General features: G+C 38.8%; 1 protein-coding gene across 3 annotated transcripts; it reads left to right on the top strand.

Annotated features, from left to right (window-relative positions):
- The first annotated feature begins 85 nt into the window (after positions 1-85).
- LOC145905459 (uncharacterized) lies at positions 86-20,383 on the top strand. 3 transcript variants are annotated; one of them, XR_014402740.1, is made up of 16 exons: positions 86-185; positions 613-1,357; positions 1,473-1,740; positions 2,844-3,031; positions 3,121-3,299; positions 3,466-3,606; positions 3,769-3,818; positions 6,684-6,885; positions 7,041-7,154; positions 8,071-9,941; positions 10,147-10,236; positions 11,368-11,456; positions 14,322-14,397; positions 17,236-17,334; positions 18,284-18,475; positions 18,647-20,383. XR_014402740.1 is itself a non-coding variant. In XM_082992665.1 (15 exons), the coding sequence occupies exons 1-14, from the start codon at positions 89-91 to the stop codon at positions 17,302-17,304; spliced, it is 4,179 nt and encodes a 1,392-aa protein (XP_082848791.1). In that variant the 5' UTR covers positions 86-88; the 3' UTR covers positions 17,305-17,334; positions 18,284-20,383. The 3 variants fall into 3 exon arrangements, 2 of the variants coding, with proteins under 2 accessions (XP_082848791.1, XP_082848792.1); XM_082992665.1 differs by having other exon boundaries at positions 18,284-20,383; XM_082992666.1 differs by having other exon boundaries at positions 10,147-10,238; positions 11,373-11,456; positions 18,284-20,383.
- Positions 20,384-20,646: the final 263 nt, after the last annotated feature.

The following is a 20,646-nucleotide window of genomic DNA, read 5'->3' as shown; positions in this document are numbered from 1 at the left end:
AATTTAAGAAGTACATTGAAAACATAAAAATTGCATTGCAACATAAAATCATGTTCCATTTTTTGTGTGTGATAAAACCAGGTAAATTATGTCTGATCACGAAAACTGGAATAACCCTCAACGAGATGCATGTGAAAGTGGGACAAGATCCTCCCAGGAAACACTTTGCAACGCCGATAACTTGGGTAAAGGCTTTGTGTACCTATTATTGAAGCAAAAGTATAGTAGGAGATGTAAATAACTCTTGTTCATCTGGAGTTTCTTTTATACTATCTGTGTTCATGTAAAAACACACATCCACTAGTTATTAGATCTAGTAGCTGTATTCATATGACTGAATTGTACTGAAATGTCAAACTCCTGACTTTTGGATACACTTCTATGTATTTTTTATTTATTACCGTTGTTGGCAATCTTGTCTAAATGTGTCTAGTGGTATTACTACACATCATGCTTTGATTTTACTTTATGATAAGTTAAAATTATTATAAGGTACTTGTAAGTTGTTTGCTTTCTAAAAACTCTCCATAAGGTATTTGTTTTCTAAAAACTCTCCATAAGGTATTTGTTTTCTAAAAACTCTCCATAAGTTATTTGCATCTCCATATTTAGGTTGCGACGGAAACAGCGAGCTCAAGGGCACAGATGGCTTACCGCTGCAGGGCAAAGAAAACATTGTTTCTACACTCTCAGTGTCCGATAATGAAGGGGGCACAGTGGAAAACATGATTTCAGAAAACTTTGTACTTTCTGGACTGAACAATGCAGGACAATTGGGTGGCCTTGGAGAGTTGGGGTTTAATTCAACCCCAATTGAAATTGATGAAGATACCAAAATGTGCTTTGAGTTCAGCTCTATACACAGCAGCAGGGCACACAGCCCAAGACACGGTGACGTTAGTAGTTCCTTTGAAGCTATGGAATCGGATGACACCGGTATGGAGTCAGAAACCTTGCCTACTGGTGGCAAGTTTCGCAGGAGCTTGCCATACTACTGGCACCCAGCACAAAGCACTACCACCCCTGGAGGCTCATCAGATGAAGATCCATATTCACCAGCAAGCAGTCGCAAGAAACGGCGCAAAACAAAGCGATATCAAGAATACTCAAAGCCCTCATACAATTTCACATCACCAGTGAGTTCACAAATTCCATCACCATCACCTAGTGGTGAAGCAGGGGCAAATGAGACTGAAGACTCCAACGCCCCATTTTCAACAACACACAGAAGGTCAATCAACAATCTGCCTTACAGTATAAATTTCAACAACTCGGATTCCAATTTGCATAGTGCTATGAACAATAATCGTCGTCACTCAAATGCCTCTGAAAGCAGTCAGAACACTTCCATGACCAGGTAAATGTTTGTTGCAAGCCTTCTTCATGTTTTGACCAGCGGTTAACTTTTCTTTCATGATTTTTGTATTCGTATTATCAAAACGATTTTGGCAATTGGATGTTGATTTATTAAGGGAGCCATCTGGAACTGGGGACAACCTTCCTGTACCTGGCCAAGACCAAAGTAGGCCTCCCCAGACTCGCAGACATCATTATCATCACCACAGAGCACCTGTCAACAACTCAGCCCTGGCATTAAATGTACAGCATCCTTCATCGGCACACAGCTGTACCCTAAGTATTATGGTTCAACCAGAGCAACAGCACCGGGCCAGATATCTAACTGAAGGAAGTCGTGGCCCTGTTAAAGACGCTTCGCAACAAGGGTACCCAAAAATTGAGGTTGGTTTACTTCTCACATTGCCTGTCCCCAATGACGATGAAATTCATCATGAAAAAATGTGTTGTATACCTTGTGAGGTTTACTTAGGCTAGGCAAGGTTAGATCATGAAGGTATTTGGAGGGTTTTCTATAGTGTACCAAAAAACACAGCTACATGAAGCTTTATTGAGATTGTTTAGTTATAGAAGTGCTTCCACCAATTTAAGTAATATTGAGGCAAGGTACTCTGAGCAACACATTAGCACTAGTTTAGATGTGTGAAAGGATGTATGACAGTAAGATCTTAGGGTGTAAAATTTAAAGAATAAAGAAAATACAGCATAAAAAGGATAAACCCAAAGAACAAGGTGTCAGAATGCAGTATAATTTTTAACAGAATTTAGTGACCAGCGAGCAAGTTAACATAATTCAATTTTACAATGAACAAATGGTCATTTAAGAAAGGTCAGCTGGCATTATATGTAGCAGAAAGCTGAAGAGCCAGCATTTGCCAAGGCAGAGGTCGCTGCTAAGTTTAAACAAAAATCTTAACAGGCGATTCTTGTAAAAATTTTTTGTCAACTAAAAAATTTGCAAATCGTTGTTTAATCTAAAGATGCGAATAACCTTTGTGAGGTTTGCAGAGTACTTTGTGTTTGTGGTGCCGTGATTGCTTTTTGCAATTACTGGTTGAGGTTTTTAATACGGAGCACTCGATTTGTTATTGATTCTGTGTAACGGTCACTGAAATGTAGCTCCACTACCCCTAGCAAGGCCTGCTATGCGGTAAGTGCTGGCCTATAGTTTTCAGTTTTAAAGTGTTTTCTTTAAATGTGCCTTTGCTGGGTGATTCCTTTAAATTTCATGCAATAATGATGCAACCATAAACAGCGCCTTTTTCTTTTATTCTTTGCTTGTGGTTAACTATTCTGCAAATACTGTTTGCATGCTTGGTAAATCAGAAACAATTAATAATTCAAAAAAAATATACACACAACATTTGGTAGTGCTGTAGTTGCTCTAAATGGCAAAACTGCATTTTCTTTCTGTTGTATAATTTCCATGTTGGATTTTTCAGTGTTCACAGGACCAAGAACTGACTCCCGTTTTCTATTTTCCCTAGTTGAAGGGATACACTGGCAAGACCAGTTTACACGTTTACGTAGGATCTGAATCAGATGACAAGATTCGGCCTCACGGCTTCTATCAGGCATGCAAGGTGACAGGACGCAACACAACCCCTTGTGAAGAAGTTAGTATTGATGGTACGAAAGTGATCAAGATCCCCTTTGATGCCAATGAGCCAATAAGGTAACATGCTCAAATTATGCTGTATTACTTAATTTTTTAGTTAATTCGTAAATGTAAAAATCTCTAAAATTGACTAAAATTTTTTGCAGTGTTGACTGTGTTGGAATATTAAAACTGCGTAATGCTGATGTTGAAGCGAGGATAGGAGTTAGGCAAGCCAAGAAGCGAAACCAAACTGTCAAGTTGGTATTTCGCGTTGTCTTGGAAGATGTTCCAAATGTTTCCGGTCCAGTAATTCTACAAGTTGCTTCCAATCGCATCAATTGCAGTAAGTGGTCTGTGACTTTTGTTCACATATTATGTGTTTGATAATTGGGAATTCATTAATTTGAAACAAAATGTCTCAGATTTCAATGGCTAGATTCAGTCACAATTAGGGAACCAGCTTGTGTGTATAATTGGTTCAATGTTTTAAACTGTGTTTTGATTCTTAGCCCAGCCTCCAGGTCAGCCAGAAATTACCAAGAAGAGTTTGGAGCGCTGTGCAGCCAAAGGCGATGTGGAAATGTTCATAATTGGAAGAAACTTTCATAAAGGAACTACTGTTATTTTTCAAGACCCTGAAGAGGCAGATGGTAGGTTTCATCTGTTCATAGAGACCTAAACATTCAGATAAGTTACAAATACCAAATCATCTTGAAAAAATATCCACTCTTGTTTTGTAATTCAATGTAATATGTAGCTAAATTGCTTTCTATAGTATTCATTTTCATCAACCTGTACTGTTTTTTTGACAGGGAGTCATTGGCATACAGTCGGTGTGTTGGACAAAGACAACTTTCATCAGGTAAATTTGTGTGTAGTTTGTGGTGGCTCAGCACACATTCCATTAGGCAAGAATCCCTACTGATTCATAGCTTCTGATGTGTTTGTATTGTAACAATCTTTTCTGGTCGTAAACATAAATTGCTTCCTGTTAAAAGCCATGCAAAGAGGTGCGCTGTTGTTGAAAACAAGGCTTGGACTTTTCCCATGGGATACTTTTGATTGGTCATGTGACAATAACCTGGCAACTATTGTCATTTTGTCAATCAACAAAAACTTTTGCGTTGTTTTGGGGAAGGTTCAAAATATTTGCTTTACTTCTTTCATATTTCTGCGTCAAAAAGCATGTCTGGAACTTGATACATGAGTTTCAAACATGTTAAACATTGCAGTGCAAAGCATTTGTAAAAGCAAACAGAGATGCTTTACTCTGTCAAGATTGTTTGCCAGGATATCTGTTTGAGCAGGATGCTGTAAAATTCGACAACTCTTGTGGTTGGAAAAGTCAATTCCAAGATTTGGAGTGATTTGTTGACATATAGGTGACAAAACAGCGGAATTTTGTATCTCTGGGGCAAATGTATTTGCATGGGCCTTAAATTTGCACCTATATTCAAAAAAAAAAATTGGGTTGATTTTTTATCTGCTTTGAAAAACTAATGTTTTTATCAAATCTGTTATACCAGTTTTTATTAAGGGTCACCCCATTTTCACCCAATTTTGGAAAGAAAATACAATAATAGCATGAAACAAAACATATGTGTTGTTGCAAATATTGGTCATACTGTTTATTAAATACACTCTGGGGAATGTACACTTATTGTTTAGATCTGATTTTGTACAATCTGTTTACAGTTTCATCTAGACCAAATGCTGTCCGTTTAAAGTCTGCCACTTGTCATAGTGCTCCAGACTTTGGCCATTGACTCTGTTATAAATTCCATCTGTAAGCCATCAAGCATTTTCCCTCTCCCAACAATGCTTCCCTGTCAACAAAGCAGTCTATAAAACTGGCTGTTTATTCGCCCCTTAGTGGGGTAGTGCAAAGGTAAACAACAGCCGTTGGGTCGTGAATACGTTGTTTGCGCAATCCTGGTTTAAACCAATACCGACTGGTAATTCACCTTGGGACAGAGACATGTTTTCGAGTTTACTGCTCTGTAAAATGTGTTTGGTTAGCGCGATCTTCACGCGAAGAGCTTGTCATTTTTCGAAAACTCCGTGATGTTTACCTTGTTTAATGCCACCCCTTTTGCTTGTATTAAGGATGCAAGTGTACATATGCATTTTTTCATGAATGGATCATGAATGCTGTATGGAGTTTAGTAAGTACTGCTCACTTGTCATTTTAAACTCATCGAAACAAACTGAAGGGTGCTTGTGGTGGCTGCTTTTTTCATGTAAAGATTGTAAACGTGCTGGCATGCTGATTGTCAGCAGCTTTTTATCAGTTGCTGATTCAGGCAATGGTTTTCGATCGTACTCTGCACCACATTTTGCCAGCAAAGCACGCATATCTGTTCTGTGTGAATTCACTCCCTCAATTTAAGAACCCACTTACCCACCATTGTGTGAATTCTGTTCAAGTGCATTTGTAGGAATTGAAGTGACTGCAATATTCTTCTTCGTATGCCTACAAAAAAATTGCATTATTAAGTCTACATTTAGGTAAAGATTCATTTACTTTTCCAGTGTCGCCTAGCTTTATGTTTTCTCAGAAGTTGCCTATCAGTTGTGTTATCACTGCCTTGTACAGTATATGTGTGTGTGTGGGTACAGGAGTGTGGTCAATGTCTTCCTGGCCTCGACAAGGCTTTTCCAAGCATGGATTCATTCTCCGGGTAACTCCATTATTCGTGCATACCAAAGTCTTTTGTGTTTGTTCAGCCAGTTGACTCTTTATGTGCACCCAAAGAAATTGGATATGTCAACAAAAATGGAACATAACCCTATTACAAACACTTAATTTGAGATACCAATGAAAAGGAATAGAGGGATTTCTTTGCAACAGATGTACAACAATGGCAAATCTTTTCCTTCTTGATAATATTTTGACACATAGCATAATGAGGCCTGGGAGTCATATTAAATATTGTCTACAAAACATCTTCAGACCTAAGCTGCAGTAGGACATGTTGCTATAATGAGTTTTGCTCTTTGGATTCTGCTTCCTGTTTCCCATTAGAATGATATGGTGTTGAATAACACATTACTCTATTGTATCCTAGAAGGATATGGCAACAGCAAAAAGCTGTGGGATTTCACAAGCGAAAGTTGGGTTTCATATACTCAATATACTTAGTATCATGGAGAGATTAATGACTTGTTGTACTTTGCAACGGCTTTGAAAGTGTACGTACTTTGGATGTTCAAGCACATTCAATTAGACACTTTTACTATTGTGTTGATTTGGTGCACCAGAGTGTCCATTAAGAAAATCGAAACAATTGGTATGTTACAAAAATCTGTAGCTTGCATTTTACAACCCAGCCATCCAGGAATACTGTAATTTTATTACATTAGTAGCCCTCATAAATATTTAACAACTAGTACCAAGTGCAGGGGGTCTGCCAAACAGCCTTGTTGGCCATGTTTGTATATTGTGCACTTGACTGTTCATTAAATGTCAGTGATCTGTCAAATTGCCTTTGCAAATTATGTGTGGACAGACAGTTTCCTGTCATGTGTTTTTGAATTTTTACCACATGCCACAACACTTCCTTTGCTATTGAATATTGTAGTGTTTTCCATATGCACAAAAAATGAATAGGATTTTTTGAACAAATTCTTGTAATACATGTATTTAATCAAAATGACTTTTGACGCTAAATGTACATGAATTTGTGCACTGCACTGCAAAGACATAAAAACAACTTTTGTCAAACAGACTCATTTGGTTGTGCGAGTACCACCCTATCACGATCAAAATATCACCAAGTCGGTGAATGTACAAGTGTTGGTTGAGCATAATGGTCGCAAGTGTGACCCACACAGCTTCACGTACGATCCCAACCAAAAGCCAGCTAAACCCAACAACGATGTTGCAACATCTCAAACTGAGGAGACCACGTCTGTCAAGAAAGAAACAGGTATACAATGTTTTCTTGTAAGTTTTTACAACAAAACTGTATGTATAGGATGCGCCATTAACTGGAAGAATTATTGAGACTTGCCTTAACTGTCACTTTTGTGTGTGTGTGTGCAAAAGGAATGTAGGTATTAATCATAGTGTTTTGTCGTGCAGATAATACAGTTCAAGCATTGTTGAACGCCCATATTGATCGAAACGTGCTGGAAGCGCTAATGAAATTGCTCAAGCCTGAAGTTGATGCAAATGACATTAAGAATGCAACACAAGGTGAACAATTGTATTTAATTTGGTGGCACTATGCCATTAAATAAATTTATTGACATAAAATCGGCGGTAAGGCATTTGTAACGCTTGCGCATATAAAATATGTATCAAGAACTGAGCACAGTTATGTCACAAATACATGTTCACCGTTTGTAAACTAAATCATTCCACTTTGAAGTTGAAGCATAGGGATTTGCTGCAGTGGCAAAAACTGAAATTTTCAAAGCCTGTTTTTTTATTGTATTGCAAACATTTTGTATTGCAAACAAACATTAGACAAAATAAGTTTATCCGGCTCAGTCAACCAATGCCCCAAAAAAATTTAAATACCAAAAATATAATGGACCAACGCTTTTCACCTACATATTAGCCATCATATTGAAACAGTAAACTTGAGGTATCAAGAGCTCACATCTCCCTCGGGTATATAAGAGGAAGCATTTACTGTGAAGTGCTTTGAAGTCTGATCCCTCCCTTCGTTTGAAGGCGTTGTCAGGATGTTATTGATCTTTTATAGTGGGTGCCTGAATTTCCATCATGCAAATTTGCTGTTTTTTATGTTAGCTAGATGTGCAAAAGGGGTCCAGGGCATTAAATATTAAAATATATATCCAATTGTGACCAATTAGGCGTATTTTTGTTTTCTTAATACTTGTCGTTGATCAATAACAATTATATTACTATTAAGGAAAGTTTTCTCTTGCTTTTGGATTTGACTTGCATGGCACTTTTGTGTGCTACCCCTTGTCCATACTAAATTCAACAAAAAAAACTGAAAAATATTAAAAAGATTAAAATATTGTACATTACTGTTGTTGAACATACAATAGCTTGGGAAGTTTAGTTGTTTGGGCATTTATACTGTTTGTAGCCCAAGATGTAAACATCACCTATTCACTGTAATTATCACTTCCTACAGTTGCACAACCAGCAGTAACGAATCAAACCATGATTAAAGTTGACAGCACCAATGCCCCGATTGCATTTCCACCACAACAACCGACTCAACCCATACAGTTTGCCAACGAAAAGCTGCCGTCTTCATCGGTTATAGAGAGGCCCATACCCACACACACACCCGCTAGTGCTCAGTTCATTTTTAAGCCGTCGATTGGTGGAAACCAGATGACTCTCAAGCAAGCAGGTCCCTTTAGCTCCATCACCAGTGTGTGCAACAGACCAGCATTCAATACAAACACTCAAGTAACACAGAATGTGCCAGCACCCAACTCAAACTCATTTACAGCTGGGACAGCCAACAATGTGATTGTAAAAACCGAAACACAGTGGGGCCAGCAATCAGTCGCTTTTCCAAATTCCACACCAATACAGCATTACAACACGGTAGCAGTGGATAAAGATGGCACCATGGTGTTTACGACAACTGGCCAAAATCCCCAGTTTGCCACAGGAACTACACAGATGCAGTTGCCTGTGTCCCAGCAGAGTCAGACCAATATGATAGCACAGCACAACAACACCTTGCCACAACAACCAGCGCAAGCCAGCACGCCAGTACATGAGAGCACGTTGTTCTCTACTCTAAACACAAGCATGTTCCAACCAGACATCATCAAATCAGATCCAACTTTTGCTTTCAACACTCAGCTTTTGTCTGGCAATGGAAGCAACCAAGGCATGGTGGGCATGCCATCACAGATAACTGCCTCCATGTCTGGTACATCTGTGGTTATGACAAGTATGGGTGGTCAAGCAAACATGGGAGGCATCGCACCCAATTGTGCAGGTGATCCTGTTGGTTGGGGTCAAGCACAGTCAGTTCATAGAAACTCGATTGGCAATTTACAAACAGAAGTTACCCAACAACAAAACACACCCTCTCCACAAATGGTTTCATCGCCCCATAATTTGATTTCGCCGGAGGGCAATGCAAGCTCAGGGCCACCAGCAAACTTTGTGTGGCCAACCAGTCAACAGCTGCAAGGCAGTCCCAACTTTGGCTCTGCCCAGAACGTTAGCATGGGAAATCTTCAGCAGGCCCAGGCCCCACAAGCACTGTGGACAAAACCTGATCATGGTAACAGTGGTGAAGTACTTTTCATGCATGGCACTGTGAACCAAAAGCCCACTGATCTTAATATAAACGAACAGCAGCTTTTCACTATCTCCGAGTCCATGCAAATCTTGGAACAAGACAAGCCTGCGACGACAAACATGAATCTTATAACTAGTCCCACACAGATACAGTCACACCAGAGGACTTCAAGTCTTGTGCAAATGGTGGTGGACACCCCTACAACGATTGTGCAAAACAGCCCTGGTGGCAATGTTGGCAGTTTGGTACAAAGCCCTCTCACGGAAACAGGGTTGTCGATCGGATTTGACAACAACTTCACCTTAAGTGATTCGCCACAAAAACCGTTGGAGTCGTCGATGTTGAACTCGGGCATTTTGCAGGATATAATCTCTGAATGTTCAAACCAGGGTCCACCGCAAGGCAACATGTACAGCAACAGCGCAAGCCCTGCCCTCGACAACAGTCCTGGAGGTTCCATGAGTATGCACAATACAATTCCCCAGGCTTTGGTTACAACCTCAATGCCACAGACATCACTTTTCAATGACACAATACAAACAAACAACAACCAGCAGTTCATCGACGCTCACCTAAACTCGTCATTTTCTAATGGTCAGAATGTTGGCATGGCAACCAATATGCCTGTCAACCAAAACCAAGGACAAATGGGAACACAGCAACATCAGCAGTTGACGAAACAGGAGTTGTTTGTCGATGACATAAACACGCTACTAACGCAGGAAAATCTAATGGTAAGTATGTGGTAAATGTTTTTGTGATGGGTGTGCAGTGTGGCAGTGATTACTTTAACTTTTTACGTAAAGTTTTGTGGCAGACTTTTACAGATTTAGTAAAGCAATCCCTTTTTTCATCAACAAACATAAATTAGTTTTTCTTACAACTGAAAATGTAAGTTTTAAAAATCATAAACCCATTGTAAAGTGAACATCTTTTTAGGACACCAACATATTTCTGGTAGACCCGAATGTTGTCCAACGGCAAGATACCAACACTAACAATGCATTCCAACATGACATAAACCAGCAAGTATGTTTATTTTGTGCACAAATATTTTTTATCATGGTGACAAATATTTTACTCTGGCCATAAATGTTATGGCTACTTACGTAAAATTAAGATTTTTTTTATGGTTTTATTTGTGTGTTTTTTGGCACATAACATGAATAGTAATCCATGCCACAAGAAGTTGACAATGTACAACTTCCTTGATGAATGGTTTCCAAATTCCCAATTCATTTTTATATTACATAATAAAACATGATACATACGCCTGTTTGTATTCAAGTCCTACCTATTTTTGGTTCGAGGGTCTGATCTTGCTATGTCATCCATCCAAAGAGTCACCTTGGTTTTTGTAGTAAACCTAGCATGGTAACAAGATTCCACCCAACCAGTATCCGATATCGAAAACAAACCCTATCATGTTATATTTTGCTTCCTCTTTTTCCCATCTGCGCCTTGTCAGTCAGGCATTGAAATTTGATTCAACAACTGTTTTTTTTTTTATTGTCCTTAGTCCTTTTTACATCCTCTCCACATTCCTGGCCTTATTATGTTTTATTTTTTTCCATTTTGTGGCTAGTGTTTGTGTGAATTTTGACTTCTGGGCCATTTGCTTTGGTATTTATAATTAATGATATCTTGTCATTTGCAATACATTTTTTTTAATTTTTTCTCAGAAAGCCTAATGCAACATAAAAACATGCTTTGGTAAATTTTAAAATTTACATTTGTATAAATGCACAGCCATAATGTATGAGTAAACTGTCTGCCAGTGGCTAAGACCATACATGGTACAGGCAATTTCCCCAAGCTGCCAACAGCATATAGTGCTCAAATTACTGTGCGGACAAGAATGCCGATTTGATGACCTTGCTAGTATTGTTTAGTGCTGGCAGTAATTAATTATGGCAACTTAGTCAAGGAAATATGTGCAGAGAAGGAAACAGGCACAAATGATGGTGCAGTGCTTAATAATCTCATAAACATATAACTACTGCATGGCAAACTATTTCTGTTAAATACCAAACTTGGTGCCTACTACCTAGAAACACCTGAAGTAATATATATTTTGTTGAGTAACCCAACGTTTAATGATATTTTGCCAAAACCTATCTGACATATTTAATGCAATGCTACACATTGTACATAAAATAGGTGCAGCAGCAGCAACAACAACAAGAACAGCAACAGCCACAACATCAACTACAACAACAAATAGAACCCCACAGCACAGACCTTAAAAAGTAAGAAATTTTTTATGTGTTAATTTGTCTGTTTTAGCCAATCACTTATTCCCAAGACTTATATTTGTTTGCATTTGCTGTTGGCTCGTCCACTTAGGTTTAATAAGTGGACAAAAATGCTACATTTAAAATACATATGTTCTTGTTCACAAGTGCTGTTGAAACTTTGTGTGGAAATATTTTGGACCACAGACCAGTGATTACCAACATATAGATTTCAACCTTAAGTCGGGCCATCTTAAAACTTGTTGCTTCTGAATTATTGTATTGATAATCTTGTTTGGGGGAAGTATCAGGAAATAAAATGTTCTGCTAATTGCTTGTCACATTAACAATTGTCACCACAAAAAAAACAGTTTACTGTGACTGTGAAGTTTTATATAAGACTTAGTGTTGGTAAATCAACTTGTGTTGCAATTTTACAAACTCACTGACGATAAGTGCAACATTTTATGTCACTTTAAATCTGTTTTTTTTTGTCATTTGTCTGTCATTGACCCAATTTTTTTAGAAATGTCACAAAAAATAAAAGCCATTTCGGACACAATGTCCCAAAGGAAATTGGCTGGTAGGTTATTCAAGTTGTTTACATTTTTGCGAACGAAAGTATTATGCTGTAAATGACCAAAATAAATTAAAAATGTCCTAAATTTTTGCTGGCATTTTGGTCATTTGACAGAAATTTTTTAGTGAAAAAAAAAACTTAGTTGATTTATTGGAAATAAATGAATGAGAAATGTGGTGCTAAAGACTAACTGCATGACTTAAGTGCTTGGGTCGCAAGGTTTTACAAAACAAGTTTTTGAACAGTTAGATCACTATGGTGTAGACCACGAAATCTCAACCATCATTCCACAACTTTTGCTGATCCTTCAAATTACATTCCGCAAGCTTGCCTTTTAGAAAATTCATTAAGAGCCATGTTCAACTCAATTTACTCAGAAGGCAGCAGCACATTTCGCATGAAATGTAATTCTTCCCATGGCAATAGCATTGCTTTTACCCAAAAAGTTCTGTTCGTTAAATTTTTAACTAGATTCCATAAAATCACCTTGGCATAAAGTTGTTTTTATAAAAATAAAGAAAAGAACCACTGGAATAGACACTCCTCAAAACAGCAACATAGCAATTGCTGACAGTGGTGTCAGTATGAAATTGTGTTTTAGTCGGAATATTCCCCTTCATAATAACTTCAAGCAAAATCCATGCAACTAAAAGATCCAGCCTGGCTACGTGGGTGGGAGACTTAGCACTGAGCTGGCCTGGAACATTGTCCCATGTGGGTTGCGATCCCTGTGTATCACCAGCTGTGGACTTCCATAACATTTGCACACATTTTGTATAGTACATCCCACTGTCTTAAAAAATAGTTTTTTTTTGCTAGGCGGACGTGTTTGCAAACTCTTTTCATTATATTAGACTTGTAATCCAAATGTTTGTGATAATTAAGAGGTATTTCGTCGTGTATACTTAACAAAACAACAAAAAAATAGTTTTTGCCCTTTTTCGCGCAACATTGCTGATGAGCAAACATGAAAACCTGTCTCGATTTGCGCGATTTCGCAAAAGACACGAATACGTCACAGAGAGCACGGAAATCCCCTGGTACAGCGGAATAACGGGACAGTTTTGAGCGGTTTTTGCCCAGGTCCTGTATCTCAAGAGTCTCGTGATCTGAATGTTTTTCGCGCAAAAAAAGAAACTGTGGTCCAGACAGGCGCAGTCGCATTCCCCAGTGGCGAGTTTGTTTTGACGTAGGTTTGAGTTTCGTTCGATACTCGCACCGCAGGCGGCGCCACTCGGCACGAATAGGAAAGACTTATTTTTCCATGATTTTGCGGAAAATAGACATTTGCGAAAACAGGAAAATTTATTCTATTACCCCGCCGTGCATTGTTGCTTGTTGTTCCGGGGGGCATGAAACCAAAACGCACACCAATGCGCAATTATTGTAGCAGTATAAAAAGAAATGATCAATTTACATCGTGATGTAACATACTTTGTTTTAACAATCAAAATTCATTATTTCCGTATATAATGTTTTGAAGGAAAACCTAAAAAGGAGTAATATTTTTTTTTCGGGACAGCAAACTTTGTGTGCGGTAAAAAAATTGAAAGAATGTAAATCTTATCGGTCTAAGGAAATCGTAAAACCCTTTTTTTAAGCTTGTTTTGATCTAACAAGCTGCTGTCAGATGTAAATTTGTTGTCAATCTTTATGTTGGCGCCAATTAAGAGATGAAAACGTTTATCGAATCGTAAACAATTAGGTTCTCGTTAAACTTAATGCCCTAATTCGCACAAATAGGATGGAAGCGAGAAGAGTATTCCCGGAACTGTTATACGTTTTTCGTTAAACCTGTTGCGATCAAGTGGTGCGTAGAACGTAAATAAACAACTGGTTTATCGCATTAGAGCCATAATCACAACCCGCGCACTATTTCGTGGAAGCGTTGTTACCACCTAAGTTCACTATAACAAGACTGTCACTACAGGCATAATAATCGTGCGCAACATTTCAACATGCATACGGTGTATGACTTTTCACAAGCAAGAGACACTCGCCAAAATGTCATCGTTTCTGCTTAAAATCTGCAGTAACTCTGGGATGCATTTTCGTAAGGTTTTGCGATCTTAATTGAGTTGTCTGTAACTAACTAAAAGTTTTGCAAATATTGCGACAGCCAAAACATTGTGCAATCACACTTGTTGCCGCCGCAAAGTTATACCTATTGCTTATTACCGCACAAAATACACACATTCATTTCCTATTAATACCGCTTATAAATCAGTATTTCTCCTAAAAGATTGACTATTTCCGAACTCCGCCAGGCCACATCATATAATCCCTTATATTTTTTACAGTTTCAAGACGATTGATCGTTCCGTTTTGGGATTGCCCACCGACAACGCGACGAATTTCGTTCAAACGGGACAACAGGTACGAGTCAGCATGTCCAAGTCGTGAATATAATGTGTTTCTGCATTTAATCGCATCACTGTATACACTCTAGTGATTTTTAACATTTTGTTGGAGAAGGGTTCTCCATTTCAAAGGCCCCTTGCATTGTTTCAAAGACGGCCGTGCGTTATTCTTCGGTCAGTACAATTCTTGGCAGGTCAATGTGTGCTGCGTTTCAATGCTCACCCCGTGTTTGATAAGGGCTTTAGCGGTCATCTGTGACCTGTGTTAAACGACTGAAACATTCCATCTAAGTATATTTATTTTCGTATGAGGCCTTTGTCAATTAACATCGGAAAACTTTTTGGGAAGTTTATGGTTGTTTGAGATCAGCGGTTCCAAAATAGCGCTTCGTTTCACTATTATTTAGGGCATCACCAGCTTTCGTGGAGGTTTTGAACGAGTTTTATTTCCACAAACAATTGCGTGACCCAAAAAACGAATCATCGTATTGCGCAACCGAATTCGTCTCTAAAGAAAGGTCAATACTGTGCCGTTTTAACATTTTGGGAATTGGGAACCAATGTTTTGTGTGACCAAGATGCCATGAGAAAAAAGAAACACATTCATTGCCCACAATACACAGAACAGTACCCGGAAAATGTAAATAACACTTGGAAATTTTTACGTATCATATTACGGGTATAGATCGTGCTGTTTTGTGGCTAATAATTATGTTCAGACCTTAATACTAAACTCACGATGAGGATTTTGGTCTGAACTAATTTTACAGGGAGTATTGTGTAAATTGGTCACGTTTCTTGTTTCAATTTATTACCCTGCGCTGGGGAAGACATCCTGGTGAATCATTTTATGTAGCAACAACACAACAAGGCAAAACTTATTTTTCGCTTACGCAGTAGGGACTATTATAGTCACGTTTTTCCATGGATTAGTTCTTGGAATTAATGACTTCATTTAATAGTCGTCAAAGCAAGCTGCAAATTTTTGGTGTGTTGGGATTTATTAACTTTTTCTTGGTTTCGGTTTGTAATGGAATATATAGATGCATTTTTATGGAAATTGGAGGGTTTATGAAATACATGCTACTAATCTTGGCAACTTTTATATATATACAGATTAAAACAAAACAATTAAAACAATAAAACAAACTAAATTAGAAAGATTTCCTTCATGTATTTGTGTGTAATTTACCAGCGCCCTTGTTCAAAGGCGTCCCAAGTCAGATCAAAATCTTAAACAAGTCAAGTTGAAAACCTAAAACCCATCAACCGGAACGAAATGTCTACACCCAATCAAGCACAACTTTTTCAGTACACTTGGAATCTTTTAAATTGGCTTGAATCTGTAGTCCTTGGCTAATTGCGCTTAAAAAGCAGTGTAGTCCAACACTAATAGCCACCAAAACGTACAGATGACTGATGACAGGTTTCAGGCAATTCGCCGGCCGCCGATGCCGCCCATACCCTATATTTTGCGACATCTTTAATCTCCACTCTGCGCCACATCATTATGACGTAACAACCGCGGAATTTCAAAAGATCACTAACGAGGGTTGGGCTGTTTGAACGCCTTATCTGTTGTGTTGATAAGTTCGGGGTTTTAACTGATAAGTGCTGGAACTGGCGGTCATAACATCTGCTGGGGCCTATGCTGGAGCAAGTTGGGTTGGGTTGGGTTGGGTTGTTTCATTTTAGAGATTTTTATATACCGCGTATACGGATGAGAATATTTTACATGTGGACTTTCGCTATAAAGTATGCTAGCTAGGTCATATGTTTGTTTATTTTTTCCAAGAAACAAGTTATTTTTTGGCGTCGAGACCAAACTTTTTGTATCTCGATTCGAGTCCAACAAGTCTGTGAAATATTGGCAGCAAACTCTCTTTAAACTTTTTCTGTGCACTGATTGAAAAAAAGCCGATTTTGCGAGTTCGAAAAGGTCTGGCAACGATTTGTACTTTTTCGAAATAACTCACCAACTGCGCCATTCTGCTGTGAACGGTTTCAATCACATTTTCCCACACTGCACGGAAAACGTCCTATTTGCGGTTTCGCATGTTAACGATACGCGCCCATACCTCGTTGCAATGTAAGTAACGCAAAAGTTACTGGTGTTATGTCCCTGCATGATACATAATTGCGTAAAAACAACCATTTCAAACGTGTTGACACAACGGTGTTGTAATTTCTCATTGCGCCTCGCAACCCGTTTTCCCAACATACCTAAAAATCGGCCATGCGGAACGGATTTCGTAGCCTCCTAATTCGTCTCGTAGTTGCCGAACAGCAGACTCGTTAAACTGATTGTCCTTTTCTCCCAACCACGGTGTTGATTTAGTGACCGTTAAGTCTTTGTGATTATGCGATTTGGACAAATTCTTTTTGGTAGAGTCACAGGTTTGTCATATAAAACCGCTCTCTTTGGGGAGTAAAATTAATATTTGCTGAACCTGTAGAAGTTGTACCAACCATGACATTTGTTTTTAATCTTCGGTCATTTTTGTAACGTTAAGGTTTGAAACTTCATTGTACTTTGCGGTCAAATGCAATACAGCACAGACCAGCTGTAGAGTAGTTGGTAGCGCGTTGGGCCTGGTTAGCCCAGGGTCGTGAGCTCAAACCTCACCTGGAGCTTGATTTTTCAAATCTCGCTCTGACTTGTCGGGAAAAGTGGCTAATCCAGCTACAGGCTGCAATGCCTCGGCTGCGAAGCCTGTAAACTTAACGATCTTGATACGATAGCTGTGATCGCCAAGTAAGGACCTGCGCAGTGTGACGATCCTGCCAATCATGCGATTGTACAAAACTTTACAGCACGGACGAGAATAGTCATTCATGTCATATTTGTTCCCAGGTCCAGTTCGAGAACTTTCCTGCCGGAAACAACACGCCTGTAAACCTGGAGGAACAAAATCTGACGTAGCGACCGCCCCCGAAACACCATCTGATATTTGTGAGTATTTGAAACGCCATTTCTCTGCCACCGATATTGTGTTTTTGTACACAATTTTGCAGTTCTAAAAATGCGATTCGTCTGAAGCAATTTCAAGGGGCTGCATGTTGTGCTATTTTGGTCATTTATTTCTGTAGGAAAACCTCCCGTTGCATTTAATTGCAATGCTCGATTAATTGCAAATTAGATTGCTGTCAAGTTCCGTGTGAATTAGATTTGCGCAACCAACACATTATAACACGACATTTCGGTTCCCTTAGCTACCGGTCGCTAAGTATTGCGCAATGTGACGTTTGCAATAAAATCAATTAAAAATAATTTCCCCGCGAGAAAACTCTCCCTTTCAGTGACGTCCAAGGAATAATGATTCGGGACTTACCCCATTTTGTAACACAACCAAAATATAACTTTCAGTTCCCTATCGAGTAATAGTCCCCTTAGACAATGTTCGCCCGCGGCTGTGTTATTTGTCACATGATGTTTGTTATTATTATATTATGTGTCATAATAGGCGGCGTCGTTTTGTGCTGGTACGTATGGAAATTTAAGGTCAATTGAAGGGTATTGCAATCCCAATTGTTGAATGGAGTTATTTAGTATTACGTGGATACACGTTTAAGTTTAATTTTAACAATTAGTTTGGGGGTCGTGTGGTTTATAAACTACAGGCTCTATTTTTAAGTTTAATAATCGATCAGCGCCGGTCTGATCTTTTATTTAGAGCAGAAATACAAATTTCCGCAATTGGCATATTCGGTTCCTGTCATAGTCTTGCTGTAAAAATAGCAAGTTATTGAGGATGTGCGTTTTTAGAACGTTAACCAACCGGAATATCCTCAGCATATATTAGACGCCTCAATCAATTTAAAAGTGGCTTATAGCTATAAACTACAAAAATCGTCACCGCAAGCCTTCATCATACAGTAATAGATGATGTTTTTTTTTGCAGAATTTCGCCCCCACCATATCACCCACCTAAACTCTTCATCCTATCTTGCCCCAGCAAACACACACCTTCTGGAATTACTTACGACGAAAACGCGCCGATCGGATGAAGTCGAAAATATTTCCAGTACAAGAGCTTGCGTACATGAGTTGAAAAAGTACTCCGACACATTAGGAAATAGAGAACTAAAAATATGTAAGTTTTTTGCCATTTTCAATGGCTTTGGGAGTTGTATTATTTGTCCAACCAACCAACAAAACACATGTTATTATTTATGCTTCCTTGCAAAACTGCAATTATATTAAATAATCCATAAATGCTTAAGTTAAAGCTTGAGCGATTCCTTAAAAATACCATGTTTTCCAGCTAACTGGTTTGGAAGCCGACCATAAACTAAATAGTGGTCAAACCCCTGTGCTGTCGTCTTTTTTTGTTCTGTGCCAAAACTGCAATGACCCTTTTTTATTCCCACTACTACCGTTGTTGTTGTTGTTGTTTTTGTTATGAAACCTGTGAAGTGTGTGATATTTTCACGCCGTTTCATTTTTTAGTTTTTGCCAAGTTCAATTAAACCCAGCCCGGGCGTCGCGGGTCCGCACCGCCATCTAGCGGCCACATTTTTTAAAAAAAAAACGACTTTCGCTATTTTTGTTATGTTCGCAAGCCCGATGTTCCGCACCTTATTCGGTTCCGATAAAAATGAGTTTGTATTCTGATGTCAAAAACGCCGTTTCTTAAGTTATAGACTCCTATCGTTTCACGTGTTTCAAACGTTTCTATCTTTCAAACCGTGCTCATTTCACAACGATGCAAACACGAATGGCTGACGCATCTTGTGGGCACTTGAACAGGCTCGTTTTGGTCAACTAATGGCGATGGCTCGCGCACAGCTAAAAACGATCCAACATTTATCTTGGCTGGATTTTACAGTATTGCAACACCGAAGCATTGCTTTGCCAGCTTCTTGCCTGCGGGTGGCGATGTCTGCAAAGCTTATCACGCTTGTACGCCTTGTGTCACAAATATGGAGAATTGGAGATACTACACATTTCGGGCGCAGACGTTAACCATGGTAGAGAAAACCAAGAAATTTTTTTAGCGTTACCATAATTAAACCAATCTTTCGGAAAATGCAAATAACACATTATTCCATTTTATTCCCTGGCCCTTCCCATTATATAATGTATAAACAATGGAGCCGATAACGTTTATAAGTTAGAATACCAGATCACAACAAGTTAACGGTGTTTCTCGGCTGATGCTTGTAGTCGTTGCAGCGGCAAAAAAAACTCGTGTCACAAACTTACCTATGCGTTTTAATTTGGTTCGCGTTCACTTTTTCTTGGCTGTACAGTTTAAATTCGCGCGCACGCTTAAATATGCGAACACGTCATCTCACCCTTTTGCCCGAATGTGTTGGTTCGTCGCCCCCAGTATGTTTTCCTTTGAAACAAACCCTGTTTTTGATGTACTTTTCCACTCCGGTTTTATATTCTAGCGGGTAACATAACGGCAATCTTCCCTTCGGACGCAATTTCCACAGAATTTTTACAGTGTTGCAGTATTACGAAAAAGCGGGCACATTTTCTATAATAGCGCGCGTAACGTTTCTCGACGATTTCTATATATATACAGATATATTCCAGTTTTTCGCCAGTAACGCGCGCGTGCTATTTAATTTATTGCCTGTCTTGTCGGTTGTACACAAAGCGACAATGCAAAAGTGACAAAAAAATATGTCAATGGCGCTATTACAGATATTCCTTCAGTGTCGTTAATACTGTACACGCACCGTTACTGGTGCTTACCAAATAGTTTTTGTAAGAAAGAAATTGGTCCCTATGGGACAAGCTTCCATTTCCGTATTCACAACTTTGCTTCAGAGACGATATTGGTTTAAGAAGTAACTTGGTGTGTCGTAGAAAAAAAAAAGACCCAACATTGGCGCCCTTTGGACTTTGGCTGATCTGAACCCACCACTGTATTCTCGTCACCAAGTTCCTAATGTTTGCTTTGTTCGACTAAAACGAAGACCGAGCTTTTTTTTATTTACTCCCGTGTACAAACTGCGTGTTTCTTTTACCGTGTCAAATAAAAATTTGAAACATATTTCTGTGTTCATTGATCAAATCACTGGTCAGTAAGTCAGTTTATTTCCGCTAATCGGTAAATCGACGTGATTTTCTAGTGCATTTTTATCATTCAGCGGGTGATGCTGGCTATGAGGACACAAATCCTTAGTTTGAAAATGCAAAACATATAGCCTATGGTTGAAAAGCATAGAAATACGTATGTTTAATAAACAGCTATGCAGTTATGAAAGATTTACGTAGTCCAAAAACAGATTTGTGACAGTGCTTTACGAT

Source organism: Ascidia mentula, chromosome 6 (assembly GCF_947561715.1).
Source record: "Ascidia mentula chromosome 6, kaAscMent1.1, whole genome shotgun sequence".
Taxonomy (NCBI): domain Eukaryota; kingdom Metazoa; phylum Chordata; class Ascidiacea; order Phlebobranchia; family Ascidiidae; genus Ascidia; species Ascidia mentula.
The sequence above is the reverse complement of the archived record's forward strand: the minus strand, read 5'-3'. Positions and strand labels throughout refer to the sequence as shown.

Bases quoted from the DNA above. Each gene is read 5' to 3' on its own strand.
- LOC145905459 (XM_082992665.1), top strand. From the start codon at position 89: ATGTCTGATCACGAAAACTGGAATAACCCTCAACGAGATGCATGTGAA. The intron at 10,237-11,367 runs GTATGTTTATTT...TACATAAAATAG, and splicing joins AACATGACATAAACCAGCAA to GTGCAGCAGCAGCAACAACA. The intron at 11,457-14,321 runs GTAAGAAATTTT...TATTTTTTACAG, and splicing joins CACAGCACAGACCTTAAAAA to TTTCAAGACGATTGATCGTT.